Here is a 15608-nt window from a genome sequence, read left to right on the forward strand (position 1 = left end):
TTGAGACCACAGACAAGTCTCATAACCTCTCCAGGGCACCCCTTCTTCATCTGTGAATTGATGACTACTAAAGATGGTAATGGGAATAATGCTTCTCTGCCAAGGAAGCTACAAATATTCAATAAGTTAATATGTGTGGGACTGCATTATCACCGCTAAAGCATCCTGCAACTGTAAAGCTGAAATGCTCCACATGTGAGGGGCTGTGCCACTCCAGTGCTTAGAAGAATGCCACAGGCAGAGGATGCCCTCAACAGGAGAACATTTATAATGATATTTTACAGTCATATAAAGTATAGTTATTGTTCTGATGCAGGATAGAAACATTGAAAAATGTTTTTATTTGCATCACAGACCTCTGAATATCTGAAAAAACCATGAATCTTTTCATTCTCTTAAAACACACACACACCCCACACACAGAGCAAACAGCAAAAATAAACCATGCTAATACATTCATTCAGTAATGCTTTACGTACAATTTCTGGGGGCTCATAGTTTCTCTTAGCTCATAGCTTAAAAAAATGCCTGACCTAGAGACTGGTGCAGGCTTCTACTCTCTGACTGTAGTCTAGGAGAGAAACAGACTGCATAGAAGAATGAACAAAAATAACAATGTTTAGCACCTGCCCGAGAAAAATGCTGCAGAGAACATCTCTGGAATTCTAATAGATTCATACAACCCCCTTGAAAAAATAGTTTATGTCTGATCTTAACTAGTCGAAGTTAAAAACGTGCTCAGGCTAAAGAAAGGGTCTACCCCACAAATGTGACCACCCTTCAGCTCACTGATGCTTTTGTGCAAAAAGTCGTGGTCCGGATATCTGAATCCTCCTCCTGCCTCCACAATGGGCTGCTATCCGGTAACGGCTGCGAGGTCCCATTACCGCAGGGTGAGGCTCCTCCCGGACGCTCAGATGCCTGCTCAGAGCCCGGCTTATCGGGGGATCTGCGAGCTCCTGCCAACGCCCTGGTGTGTCCACCCTATCTCGGGGGACTAGATTTTACCCTGAGCAACACATGATTTTTGGGTAAGGGCTGTCCCTGCTAAGTAGGATTTCATTTTGGATTCAGAGAATTCAGAACTGGAGCCAGCTCAGCCCAGGTGGAAATGTAAAAATCCACACCAAGATGAACTCAAACTGAGTGAAACCATGGCCAGCGATGGAAAGTGAAAAGGAAAGAAAATAACTGAGCAGGCAAAGCTCTGTCCCACTTTCTCCATCCAGCTGGGGCCTTCCACGGGAGAGCATAGAAGGTATTTGCACCAAATGCTTCATAAAGCCAGCCAGGGCACTCGTTTTTAAGCTCACAGTGCACTACCTTCTATCTTCGGGTTGTTTATGGCATCTTGGTCATAGGATGTAAACATCCCCCATGGGAGATGTGCAGGTCACCCACCTGATCAAGCCGGTGCTCCCTGGGATCCCAGAGATCAGAGGCCTCCTGGAAGGCAGATGGTGCGAGGCCTGGATGTCGGCTTCTCTCCCCGCATCTAGATCAAGTGGCGGCAGCACAGGTAGCTGGAAGGTACCCACAGAAAGAAATCGAACGCTATGTTCAGAAAGATCCACTCCATCTTTAACTCCAGCCCGCAGAGAAAGACGGCGGCCGAGAGCCCCTTCTACGAAGGAGCCAGCCCCGCAGTGAAGCTGATTCGAAGCAGCTCCATGTATGTGGTCGGGGACCACGGGGAGAAATTCAGCGAGTCCTTAAAGAAGTACAAAAGCACCAGTAGCATGGACACCAGCCTGTACTACCTGCGGCAGGAGGAGGACCGGGCGTGGATGTATTCGCGCACCCAGGACTGCCTGCAGTACCTGCAGGAGCTGCTGGCCTTGCGCAAAAAATATCTCAGCAGCTTCAGTGATCTGAAGCCCCACCGCACCCAGGGCATTTCCTCAACCTCCTCCAAATCCTCCAAGGGAGGGAAAAAGACCCCTGTCCGGTCTACTCCCAAAGAAATAAAGGTAAGTGCTGCTGAGCAGTACAATTTAGATGAGGGTTCTTCCAAGAGCCTTGGACAACTGTTTGAAAGCTTCTTCCCACCTCTGCGTGGCTAAATTAATCTGACACATTCTGAGCCACGGTGCAATAGTCCTCAGATGCTTTATGTGGCCATCTCCCCAGCCTGGGGAAGGGTGGCTAAGCTCATGTTTATTACTCATTTATTTATTATTAACTTTATTTTAGGTTCAGGGGTACGCATGCAGGTTTGCGATATAGGTAAATTATGTGTCACAAGGTTTTGGTGTACAGATTATTTTGTCACCCAGGTAATAAGCATAGTGCCTGATTGGTAGTTTCTTGATCCATGTTTATTTTTAATACCCAAGAAGCAAGAAGGAGCAGGTAACAGTGTCCACAGAGCAGCTCGGTGGGGAAGACACGGGTTTTGGTGTCAGGCGGCACCGTATTTGTGTTGCACATTTGTCATTTACTGCCCAGTGTTATAGGCGAGATAATGCTTGCATGGCATTTGTATGACAGCAAATCATTTTTCAACAAATTATTGGTTTTTAAAAAATTATTGTTGTCACATCTAAAAATCCTGGTGAAAAGTAAAATCATCATATGACTAGATGTTTTCAAATATTGAGGTGCTTAGCCCCATGCAAGCCAAACAACTGGACGATTCCTCCATCTGTACCTCAGACGCAGGCATGTGGTGGCTCAGGTATAGCCACAGAGAGAGTCTGTGTCTCTTCGGAGATTCTGGGATGGCTTTGGGCACTGGAGGTCTCCAGACAGTCACAAGCATGAAATGAGTGAAAGAAATAATTTGCATTTATCTCTTTGTTTATGCTTATTGCAGTGTTTTGTATATATCATCTTTTCTTGAGCATCCCAATAAAGCCAGTACCTTAGGTGGGGAGGAACTCCTTCAGTATCACAGAAGGGCAAACTGAGGCTAGGTGACCCACCTCTACATGCTAGGTCACCTAATTTTAATTATGAGCCAGCATTTCATTCCGTTACTCTTTCCTTCATTTCCTCAGACTTGTCTTTATTTACAGAGTCTCCTCTGTTGCTCAGGCTGGAGTGCAGTGGCATGATCATAGCTTACTGCAACTTCAACCTCCTGGATTCAAGTGATCCTCCCACCTCAGCTTCTCGAGTAGCTGGGGCTACAGGCACCTGCCACCACATCTGGCTAATTTAAAAAAATTTTTTGTAGAGACGGCAGTCTTGCTTTGTTGCTCAGGCTGGTCTCAAACTCCTGACCTCAAGCAGTCCTCCCACCTTGGTCTCCCAAAGTGCTGGGGTTACAGGTGTGAGACGCCAAACTCAGCCTGCTTTTATTAATTTCTAATGCCCGTAGGTTGAGGCTGTTTTGTTGTATGCTTCCATCAGTCATTTTCTTGATGACTGGATGAGATGTCTGAAGCAGCAGGCCTGTCTCCCGCTTCCTTGCTTTCTCCCCAGAGTGTCTTGTAGGCCGTGCAAGCTCCATTAATGTTGAATGACTGATTGGCCCACTATCAAATCTCTAGGGCTTGGCCTAACCCAATTGGTTTCAACTGTCTGCATGTTATACCAGGTGGGAGCAGTTTAAATCATCATTTTAACTCTAAGAGTATGTCAGTGTTGGAGGCCCATACAAAAGGGTCCTAATCGCGGGTCCTGGTGCTGACTCTGTGGCTGGTGAGCTGTAGATTTGTGGGCCAGCCGCCTCTGATGACAGAGGGGGTTGCAGTGGTTTCTGAATTCTTTTCCAGCTTGGATATTCTGGGGTTCTAGGCACTGGCTAGATTTCCTCTAGGTACTACATTTCCCTGCAAATGGAGCTCTCTCTTATAGGACCTGCCTCCCTTCCTTGTTGAGCTATCCAAAGATAGAGGGAGGGAATAGAAGCAGAATGACCAGCTCTAGCCCTTTGAATGGCTGTGCAGAGGCACATGGGCCTGCTATAATGTAGGGATCTCCTTCAGAGATGCCTCTCACCACAACGCAATCAGGAAAGAGTTTTGAAAGGACACTGAAGTCAATCAGACCAAGATTTGAATTTTAGTTCTGCTATTTACCAGGTGTGTGCCTTTGTTAAGGGAAGTTCACCTCTCTGGGTCTGTTTTTCTGTCGGGTAGTAATGGAAATGATAATGTGAGGAGTAGGCTCCTGCACGTAATTTTTCCTAGCATATACCAGGCACTTACTCCAGTGTTTACTGACCCTGAAATGTTGGGTACAGGAGGCTCTTAGCAGTCTTTTCAACTGCTCTCTTTCCCCATGGCTCTGACAGAAACAGCTGTATGCTGGGCCTGCCTGTGAAATGATGGGTTCCGGCTTCATGGCTGGAGGGGTGGCCCACGGCTGCCTGGGTCTCTGCGCATTGCCAGGACAGGGGACCAGGAGGACTCCTTCACCCTGGAATGCCGTTACCCCATGCTTTGGGAGAAAGCTCTGCTGACATTCCAGATTTAGGGAAAACACCATTCTTTCCCCTGACTACCTACTGTGAGTTGAACTGTATCCCCTCAAAATGTGTATGTGGAAGTGCTAACCCCCAGTACCACAGAAGGCGACCTCAGTTAGAAACTAGGTGATTGCAGATGCAATTAGTTAAGATGAGGTCATGCTGGAGTAGGGTGGGCCCCAATCTCATAGGACTGGTGTTTGCATGAGAAGATGGCCACGTGAGGACACAGAGATGCAGGGAGAATGCCACGGACAAAAGCCAAGGACCTACCAGAAGCCAGGAGAAAGGCCTGGAACAGACCCTTCACCAGCACCTTCAGAGGGAGCATGGCCGTGCGGACACCTTCAGGCCTCCAGAACTGTGAGATCTGTAGCTCTAAGCTACAGAAGCCACCCAGCCTGTGGTGCTTTGTTACAGTGGTCCTAAGAAGTGAATATACCCCTCTATAGAATTAGCCTCTTCTCTTCTCCAGCATTGGTCTGATCGCACCTCTATTTTAGCTTTCATCATGTTCTACTGCGGTCTGTTAAAATGTGTGTCTCCCCTGGTGGACTGCAGTGAACTTGGTGAGCTTGAAGCTGAAACAGTATCTGGCTCATTTTTCTATCTCCAGAGCATAGGAGTGAATACTATCAGTTATTTGTAGATGCTTTATAGCCTTTAAAAGTCTGATGTCTTTTGTGCCATACAGAGGGGAGAGCTGGCCTCCATATAGGGAGGGAGCAGTGTTCTCTGTGGCTCCAGGGCACCATGCCAGGCCCTCTCTTCTGCCCTCCCTCCATCCAGATGCAAGCCCCTGGCCTGGCCACAGGACCTAAGTTCCCTTGTCTGTCCCTCTTTTGTGGTAAGATAGTGGCTTTTAAACTATTGTGATTAGGATCCATTGCAGTAAGAAACATATTTTGGATATTGACCCAGTTTACCCAAACACACAAACAAAACAAAAGTTTTATGAAATAGACTTACTCCTGTTCCTTGCTTAGCACTCTGATGGTTTCTAAAGCATTCTATGCTATTCTAATTTTTTTTTTTTTTAAAAGCATTGTCATGACACAATAACTTGATTTCACAAGCCATTACTGGATCAAGAAAAATGGCTTTCATACTCTGGAGTGGGGCTGTCTAACAGGTCCCATTGACATGTGAATGGCATCCAAGTCCAGGGTACCAAATGGTCTGTTATCCCAGCCCCCTGGAGATACCCAGAGCCTGGAAGACCACCCATGTGGGTCGATGGGAGGAGGAAGTCAGGACACGCTAGAAGCGAGGTGAGCCTCGGGTGGGTCTGGGAGCTCCTCCTGGGACCCTGCATGGTGGGGGTCTCTACCAGGCCCTCTGGCAATGTACTCCTCCCTCAGAATAGGTCATTATAAAAATGAATGAAATACACTTTTTGCAACATTTAAAAATCAAAACAACAACAAAAATCCATATCTGAGGATTTTGTGTCAGTGTTGGGAATGAGCTGCAGTTTGGGACTCATTGTTTGGGTGCGAAAAGGTTAGAACTTCCAACTCAGGGCATAATGTGTGTGGCGGAAGGATGGCATGGTTGAAGTGTGTCTTGTCAAGGAATGTAGTCGCTGAACCAACAGGACAAGCCTCCTCCTGCTCTGGGCACCTTGGGTGTTTCTTGCCAGTGAGGAGGAGCAGTGATGTTCTCCTCTACACCCACTTCCCCTGCTCCCGTGCCATAGCCCAGGCACAGTCAGGAACAATCAGCTGTTATTCCTGACTTCTAATCACCCTCCAAACCTGACACGTTGGCTATTAGCCCCATTCTACAAAGGAGAAAACTGGGGCCTGGGGGCATTAAGAGATTCGTGTAAGGCTATGCAGTTGATGAAGAGAAAGCCAGGATTTGATCCCAATCTGTATCGTGTCAGAACTCACACTCTAGTCAATGTATCCACAGCATCTTTTGACTGGAAAACATGTTTTGATCTTGTATAACATACAAGATGCAAGAGTGTGCACCTTAGGATGCAGTGCAGAGGCTGCTTTATCCTGCACACCTGGTCCAGGGAGAGTCATTAGGGAGGCAGCTGCGTCACACTGCACATGGATTCTGTGTAGAATGAAGCCCTCCCAAAGTGGGAGAGACTGGGCTTCTTTTGTTCAAGAGAAACCTGGCTGAAAGGGAGTGGCCAGAAGGTATGCTTTAAATTGTTTTCTTTCCACAATCCATGGATGAAATTTATCTCCATCTTGACTTCTCTTCACATGGCTACATGATTCCAGTTTTACTCTAGGTCTCCATAGCACTGAAATACTGAGTTTGTATATCATCTACTTTTGCACTTCTCAATACACACTAGGAAAAGAGCTGAGGAAACAGTGCAAGCACAGCTACAATCAGAACTTCATGATGGGTAGGGATTATGTCCTGAAATCATTTTTCAACAAAATACTTTCATATCTCTCAGCTCATCAGATCCTAAAGTATCTGATATGAAGTATCTATGGCAGTTGGATTAGCTTCTGCGTAGTTGAATTAGCTTCTGTATCATATCAGAACTCACACTATCAATATATCTACAGCATCTTTTGACTGGAAAACATATTTTGATCTTGTATAACATACAAGATTCAAGAGCATACAGAATTGTTAAGTAGCAACAGAAATTGGAAAATCGGGAGAGAAAAAAATCATAGAAAATCAAGACCACTCAAAATAATATGCAGATCATAGAAGCTAATTCAGCTGCCATAGATGAGCCTTAGATTTGGCTCTGTCCTTGCTGGAAGCTAAGATAAAAAGAGCTGGACTTGTTTCAAAATTCTGATGATCTGAGAAGAACCATACCCATTGCTTAGGGGAGTGAGATTTTTCTTCTGGCTTTGAATTTCAAAATATCTCATGTGGCACTTGACTAAGGGAGTCTTGTGTGATGTGGTTAGTGATGCCCTTAATAATATTTTAGTAACAGTTTATTAATATATCACTCACTTGTCCCTTAACATATATTTATTGAGCACATACTATGTGTCAGGAGCTGTTCTAGATGCTGGTGAAGAAGACAAAGTCCCTGTCCTCATGGCGGGAGTCAGTCTTGTCAGACAGCAAGACCAGAGTTCCTACGGTGATTTCTCAGAGCCCCAGCTATAACAACACAGGATGTTGTCCTGAACTGCATCTTAGTGGGAGACTATGGATTGGCAGCTTAGCTGAGCTCAGGAGCTTCTGCCAGTTCCTTCTGAGCCCAGGGAAGAATTCTAATGCCAGAGATATGGATAGATCACACACCCTTCCAATGGCCTTTGTCAAAATCCTTCGAAGAATTGGTCCACCCCAGGAGAGAAAAATGTCTGTGAAAAGTAACAAGTTGTCCTGCGTGATTTTTGTTCTTCCCACTCCACCCTGCATCCTAGCATGTTAGACAGCCGATTGCTCCCTGCGCAGTTTGTTCCAGGGTTACGTATGGGATGTGACTGGCTTCAGCCTGTGTGTGTGCCTGTCCTCACTTTCTTGTTCTTGTTCATTTCTTCAAGCTGCAGCCTTCTCCTGCTATGACGAGCCCTGGGTTATTTTACTTCTCTCTTTTCTCACCTACTCATGAACATCACTTTTCTTAGCTTGGCTTTTTTTTTTTTAAATAATAGCTTTAATTCACATACCTAAAACTCACTCTTTCGGAGTGTACAAGTCAGTGGTTTTTAGTCTATTCAGTATTGTGTAATCTTCACCACCATCTAACTTGAAAACATTTTCATTACAAATTTAAGCTTTATTTTGGTGTGGTACAACAAATGTAAATAACTTTTACCATTTTCACACAGCACTTCATGGTTCCTGAAATGAGTGCTTTTTAGTGTCCTCAGATTATGGGTAATGAAGTCTATTACAGTTAACAAATTCTTTTTTTTTTTTTTTTTTTTTTTTTTTTTTTTTTTTTTTTGAGACGGAGTCTCGCTCTGTCGCCCAGGCTGGAGTGCAGTGGCGCGATCTCGGCTCACTGCAAGCTCCGCCTCCCGGGTTCACGCCATTCTCCTGCCTCAGCCTCCCGAGTAGCTGGGACTACAGGCGCCCACAACCGCGCCCGGCTAATTTTTTGTATTTTTAGTAGAGACGGGGTTTCACCGTGGTCTCGATCTCCTGACCTTGTGATCCGCCCGCCTCGGCCTCCCAAAGTGCTGGGATTACAGGCGTGAGCCACCGCGCCCGGCCTACAGTTAACAAATTCTTAAGAAATTAAATACTTTTCTCAAACTCCTGGACTCAGGCAATCCGCCCACCTCAGCCTCCCAGAGTGCTGGGATTACAGGTGTGAGCCACTGCGCCCCACATACTAAATGCTTTTCTTTGAATGACTTTGTATCAATTTTTTAAAAAGCAAAAGTGCATACTACTAGATATCTTTCAAAATGTTAATAGCCAGACAATAATCAGGGTCTTTCACACTAGTCTCCCATGAGCTTTTCCAAATTGTCATTTATATAAATGCATAGTAATTCATCCAAAGGACTATTAAGCCCTAATTAACGTATTTTTAGAACACTTTATGAAAGTATTGTTAGTAGTACCCTAGAAAATGAATTCCTTAAAAGATCGTGGACCCTCTCAAAGTACCTCATTTAGAAATCAGGAGACTGTTTTTATAAAAGGTTTGACAATTATTTCTTTAAATATGAAACAGCCTTTTAAAGTAAACTATTTTTAAACTACCATTTTAACTATTTTAAAAGGTACAATGCAGTGGCACTTAGTACATTCACGATGTTGTGTAGTGATCACTACCATCCATCTCCACAACTTTTTCATTCCAAACAGAAACTACACCCATCAAACACGAACTCCTCATTTCCCCCTTTCCCCAGTCCATGGTAGTCTCTGTTCTACTTTCTGTCTCTGTGAATTTGCCCATTTTAGCACCTGACATAAATGGAATCATACTCATTCTTCCGTGTCTGGCTTATGGCACTTAGCACAACGTCTTCAAGGCTTGTCTATGTGGTCGCATGTGTCAGAGCTTCCTTCCGTTCTTTCTTTCTTTCTTTCTTTCTTTTTTTTTGAGATGGAGTCTTGCACTGTGGCCCAGGCTGGTATGCAGTGGCACGATCTTGGCTCGCTGCAACCTCTGGGTCCCGGGTTCAAGTGATTCTCCTGCCTCAGCCTCCTGAGTAGCTGAGACTACAGGCACGTGCCACCACGCCCGACTAATTTTTGTATTTTTAGTAGAGATGGGGTTTCACTACGGTGGCCAGGTTGGTCTCTAACTCCTGGCCTCATGATCCACCCACCTCGGCCTCCCATAGTGCTGGGATTACAGGTGTGAGCCACTGCGCTCGGCCCAGAACTTCCTTTCTTTCTATGACTGATCAGTCTTGGTTTCAATGGGAGGTGAAGAGGAAAAGTTGAAGCCTGTGCTCTGCATCTGACCAGCGTGCTTGCTGGTATTTGGGGTCCTCCCTGAGGACAGCTCCCCACACTTTTAGGGCCAGAGAAACAGCAACAACCACAGGCCACTTTGAGAAATGGGCCACCTAAGTGAACCCAGGCCTGGCTAGATCACAGAGAAGAGGCTCGGGAGGCTGGCGACAGAGCCAGGCTGCTGTTCTGGGGTTGGCAGCAGAGTCCTATGGAACCCCATGGCTCCCACACAGTCCAGATGGTTCACATTGGACATTTTCTCAGGCGGGGGTTACTTGTTGACATGGCTTGGCTCTCCAAGATGAGAGCCAAGATTTGTCTCCACCCAAATCTCATCTCAAATTGTAATTCCCACGTGTCAAGGGAGGGAGGTGACTGGATCACGGGGGCAGTTTACCCCAGGCTGTTCTCATGATAGCAAGGGAGTTCTCATGGGATCAGGTGGTTTTAAAAGTGTGGCACTTCCTCTCTTGCTTGGTCTTCTCTTTCCTGATGCCTTATGAAGAAGGTACTTGCTTCTCCTTCACCTTCTGCCATGATTGTAAGTTTCCTGAGGCTTCCCCAGCCATGCGGAACTGTGAGTCAATTAAACCTCTTTCCTTGATAAATTACCCAGTCTCAAGTATTTCTTTATAGCAGTGTGAACACGGACTAATACGCTGGTCACCCACCACAGTCAGAAGAAACCTCATTAATTCTCTCATGGATCCCTGAGTAGCTTGGATTTCTGATATGTCTGCCTGGATGAACTAGTTGCAAAATATACACCCCTCCCTGACCCTCAACTAATGAAACTCACCTGTTATAAGAATGGTTTAAAAAGAGGCTGTTGAATTCTGAAGAATACCTGTCAAAAGTGATTGATTTTTAGTGAAAATAGTTTTATTCTGAAAATAGTTAGCTTTCAGAATTAATTTTCTATTAAGGCCACTCAGCTTGGTTCATAGAATGAGACCATATCAACAGCCTGTAGAAGCTCTTTCTCCTCTATGGCAGGAGGGTCTGAATCCAGTTCATCTAAAAAGACTCCAAGTCGTCCGCATATTAATTGCATATGCGATAGGAAGCAGGTTCTGGATCTGTTTTACACCATTGAGAATTATTTTTCAGATCTGTTGAGAATTTCTGCAAACACAGTGATATTAAAATGCAGGTTTTCTGTGAGCATCAGTTACTGGCAGAGGCTGGGGAGCTGTCTCTATCACTTGGCCAGTGTCTGGTTTACATAGTTGAAAGGCAGTAAAAATTCAATATGAATTGCAAAAAATTTCCTATTATGCTTGGCAGAGCTCTCTGCAAGATGGCAGATAGTATAATAATGATTGATAACCGTGCATATGATTCCTGCAGTCCCTCTCAGTCAAGCTGCAAGACATGTAATTATATTCCTAATCTATCCTCTGAGCACAAGCTGTTTGCCCTGCCTAGAAACAATACTTCCTCCTCCCTTTTTTCTCCCCCCTACACCACCTTGTTCACCTGGCTAACTTCTTGTCCTTTGGGACAGCAGAGACAGTACTTCCTGGGAAGCCTTTTCTCACGTCCACAATTCAACACAATGGATTTCCCTCCTCCCTATGTCTGAGCCTTGTTTTAGCACTCAGCACACTGTAATTGTCTGTTCTTTTGCTTATCTATGCCACCAACTGTGAGCTCATTGAGCAGAGGCATTGCATCTTATTTATCTTTTTAACTCCAACCTCTAGCATGGTTTTAGGCACATGGCAGATGCTCAGTAAACCAATTACCTGAGAAACTCCAGGTAAATTGTAATTTAGGAAGGAAACTGTTATAAACTTTGATGGAAGATCTGGAAAAGTCATAGATATATGGTTTTGATGAGTAGAGGTTTGCCTTTTCTTTTTTTTAGTGGAATAGAATATAGTTTGAGTATATTCGTGTGGAATCATATCCTGATAATTAAAATAGCCACTATGTAATTGATTAGAGCCCACCATCAAAAACACATGATATACATTTTTTCTGATAATAAAGTTATATTTGCTTATAAGATGAAATTCATAACACACAGAAAAGTATAGGGAAGAAAATAAAAATATCTTAGAATCCTATCATCTAGATAGAGATATTTACTATATAATTTTTAGGTGTATTTTCTTATAGTCATTTTTTTTCTGTGTATTTGCACATATGTGCATTGAGGTTGTAAGATAAAATGAGTATATAGCAAAAATTGAATTTTTTAGTATAAGGATGTCCCATGTAATATTTGGCATGTATTTATATGAAAAATTATTCATTGTTTACCTGAAATTAGTCCTTCAACTGCCAAGCTTTATTTTCATTTGTTAAACCTGGCAAACCTAATGTCCATATATGTATAAATGTACTAAATTTGGTTCATACCATATATACATCTTTGTATTCTCTTCTCAGTTAATGTTATATATTATGGATTCTTTTCCATCTCATTAACTACTTTTTGTAAACAAAAGCTTAAAAGGCAAATTTAACAGCTTGCCTTCTTTAAACAATTGCTAAACATTATAAATAAACACATTTTACTCTATGTCTATAAGGCATTTAGCAGAGATTCCTAAAGTGTGATTAATGGATTGAAGGCCAAAGGTCATTATTTTTTAGGGATTCTTTTACATATTACTTTCCAGAAACATTTTACCAATTTATGCTTTTCATCAACAGTAGGTTTCTAATAAACTCTTCTTACTGCATTTTATCAGCATCAAGTACTGTCGTTAATTTTAAAAGTTTGCCAATTTGATAGATAAATTACAGTATCTTAAGGTACTTTTATTACTGCTTGCATAATTACCTTTGCAAAGGGTCGTTGAAGAATGACCTTTTTTATCGTTATAAAAATGCATACTTCTTATTTAGTGGATTGTTCATTCCTGTCTTTATACATTTTCTTTTGGCTGTATTAAAGTTTTGTTATTCATTTATAGGGACTCTTCTTATATTTTGTTATTTACAGGGATTTTTAAGGATATTAGTGCATTGTCTTCCATGTGTGTTAAAATATTTTCTGCAAGTTATTATGCATCTTTTCATTTATTTGACGTTTTCTGATGTGCAGATGCTACTTATTTTTTTGTCGTCAGTTTTCATCTGTGATTTCTTACATTGTTTTCATGCTAAGAATGTCCTTCCATGTTTCAAGGTCAAGTGCATATTTGCCATATTATCCTTTTTATAATGGTTCTGTTTTCCTTTTTTCTTTTTTTTTAAAACCAATCCCTTTGTCTATCAGCAATTTATTTGGATATATATAGGAACTGAGAACACAACTTGAATTTTTCCCAAATAGCAAAGTTTTCCAACACTATTTATTGACAACTGGCATGTATACAAGGGTGGTGTACATTCCTTCTCTTAATGGATTGTGACATTTCACTTACTGTCTGTGAAGATTTTACACTATGCTTTAAGTCTATTAATTCAGTTCTATCAGTTAGGCTTCTAACAGTTTGATATATATGAGCAGCATTTTATTAACTTAGTGTTTTGTTAAAGCCAAATGATCATTTAGATGACATATAAGGCCAGGAGTTACAAGGGGCTGGCAAAATAAGTAATGGCTTTAAGATCATAAAGCTGGGCCAGGTGAGATGGCTCATCTGTATAATCCCAGCACTTTGGGAAACTGAGGTAGGAGGATTGCTTGAGGCCAGGAGTTCGAGGCTGCTGTGAGCGATGGTCACAGCACTGCACTCTAGACTGAGTGACAGAGAGATAGTCTTCCTCTAAACAAACAAAAACAAATATTACAAAGCTGGGGAAAAAGTAAGCCTAAAACTGTCGGTTGGATCCAGTGAGTCTACAACCTCTATTACCAGAAACAGAAGATATGCAGCTGGTCTTCCAAAACTGTTTTAATGTTTAGCTATAATAGATAATACCATAGTTCAGTTATACTAGAGTTTCTGACAAACTTCTTATTTTTATCTCTTTGTGATAATTTTCTCAGCTCAGTTGTCTATTTCACTGATTTTTTCTTCAGTCCTGGCAAGTTGACTGTTTAGCTCATCTATTGAAAATTTGTATGTGGCTATGTGTGCTTATGTATTTAAATTTCAGTGATGATACTTTTTTCTAAGATTTTTTCTTCTCAGTTTACAGTTCTTGTTTCATAAACTCCCACTCTTTTTCCGTAAAACCCTATTCAATTATGAGCATACATTTCCTTGGGTGCTGTAGTATAAAAGGAATGGATAAGTATCACTTTTGACTTGGTCCTGTATCTCCATCCCAAGGATAGCGAGAGGCAAAAAAGATGCACTAGATGGAACTTTTAAGGTTTAAAACCAGAAAAACCTTATTTGGCAATATTAAATTGCTTGTGGGTAAATTTGACTTGTTTTGCATTTAATTTCACCCAGCTGAATGATCCAAGTGTAAAATGACCTTCTCAATCAGGATCAATTCTACATTTGACCCTGGAAATTTCATCACCAATATTGACATTCAGATTCCTAGGTATGATTATCCCAAGGAAGTATTATTAGTACTTTATAGAAATCAGAAGTATAGAGTTCCTAAAAATTTGCCAAATTAAGTCCCAAAGTATAAATTAGCAACATATTAATTGGTTTGAAAATATAATTAGGTAATGGCATGTATATAATGGTGTATATTCCTTCACTCAACAAATAGTTATTACTCCACATCAGGCACTGAAATAGATGCTCGATGTTCATATATAAAGACAATATATTTGCCCTAATGCAGCCCATAGCCTGAGGAAGCAACTCCCAGTGTCATTATTTGAGCCACACTGGTGTGTTGAGGTGCCTTGGATGAGAAACAGGTAGAATTACAACCAGACCATTGGGAGTTGTGAATATCCTACAACCTGTCTCATGTTTGCAGCCGGCAGTGTACATTTATCAGTAGGGGTATGTCATATTCGTGAGTGTTGTTTGCTAAAGTCATCTCACAGAAGAGGTTGAGGATCATTGGTCCAGTGTGAATTAATACAGTGTGCAATGTGGATCTATCCAATGAGATAGAAAATGAGCATAGAAAAGATGTGCCTGGGTCTGTCTGCGGCAATTGGTGAAAGCTTCAGAGAGGAGATGACACATGAGCTGACTTCTGAGGAGATGAGGGGAATTGCCAAGTAGAAGAGGTGAGAGGGGGCTGGATGCTTAGCGGTGGTCTCCTTGGCATTGGCTGAGTTCTCCTTTCTGACAGAATGTTGCTGTTTACAACTGGAAGTTTATTTTGTAGAATTTAGATCTCTTGCAGAAAAATACTGACAGAGCCCAGAAGAAAATGAATAGACTGAAGAAGCGGGCAGCCCAGGTACCCAGAGGGTGGTGAAGCCAAACAGGATGGCAAACTGATATGAAACGCAAAAAAATATATATATATAAAATTAGAAACTGCCCTCAAGGAATTAGAAATTGAAATGAGAAATACAAACGAGTTTTGTTTGGAAAATGCAAAGGATTCCATCTGAGAAAAGTAATCTGAGGCCCAGGCCTGGGGTGGGGAGATGGAGCAGGGAAGACATGGAAAATGATAACCCTAAGGCCATGGAGGGTTAAATGTGAAAGGCAAACTGGAGTGGAGCTGGCAATGCGATACGGATGCTCTTAGAGAAAGCTTCTCCCTGGGCTACTTCAGGGCTGATGGCAAAGGTGGACCCTGTGAAACTCAAGGAAGGCTGCAGCAGGAAACATCTTGCATTGCATTTGGCATTTCCAAAGACCAAAAGGTCTGGGCTAGGAAAAAAAAAAAAAAAAATCAAGATTGGGAGGGAAGCAATCCACTTTTGCTTGGAGTTGTGAGTTCAGGGAGGGAAGACTATTTTGAGTTTCATCTAGGGGTGTTGATG

The 15608-nt window shown here is 42.5% G+C and overlaps 1 protein-coding gene across 1 annotated transcript in view; it reads left to right on the plus strand.

Annotated features, from left to right (window-relative positions):
* Positions 1 to 1407: 1407 nt before the first annotated feature.
* The window catches only part of C16H13orf42 (chromosome 16 C13orf42 homolog), a 29611-nt gene continuing 15410 nt past the window's right edge, over positions 1408 to 15608 (plus strand). The window contains exon 1 of the mRNA XM_024795736.2: positions 1408 to 1970. Within this exon, the coding sequence (XP_024651504.2) occupies positions 1557 to 1970 (414 nt within the window). The 5' untranslated portion in view covers positions 1408 to 1556. The remainder of the gene's footprint in view (positions 1971 to 15608) is intronic.

The sequence above is a fragment of the Macaca nemestrina genome, chromosome 16, assembly GCF_043159975.1.
Source record: "Macaca nemestrina isolate mMacNem1 chromosome 16, mMacNem.hap1, whole genome shotgun sequence".
Classification (NCBI taxonomy): domain Eukaryota; kingdom Metazoa; phylum Chordata; class Mammalia; order Primates; family Cercopithecidae; genus Macaca; species Macaca nemestrina.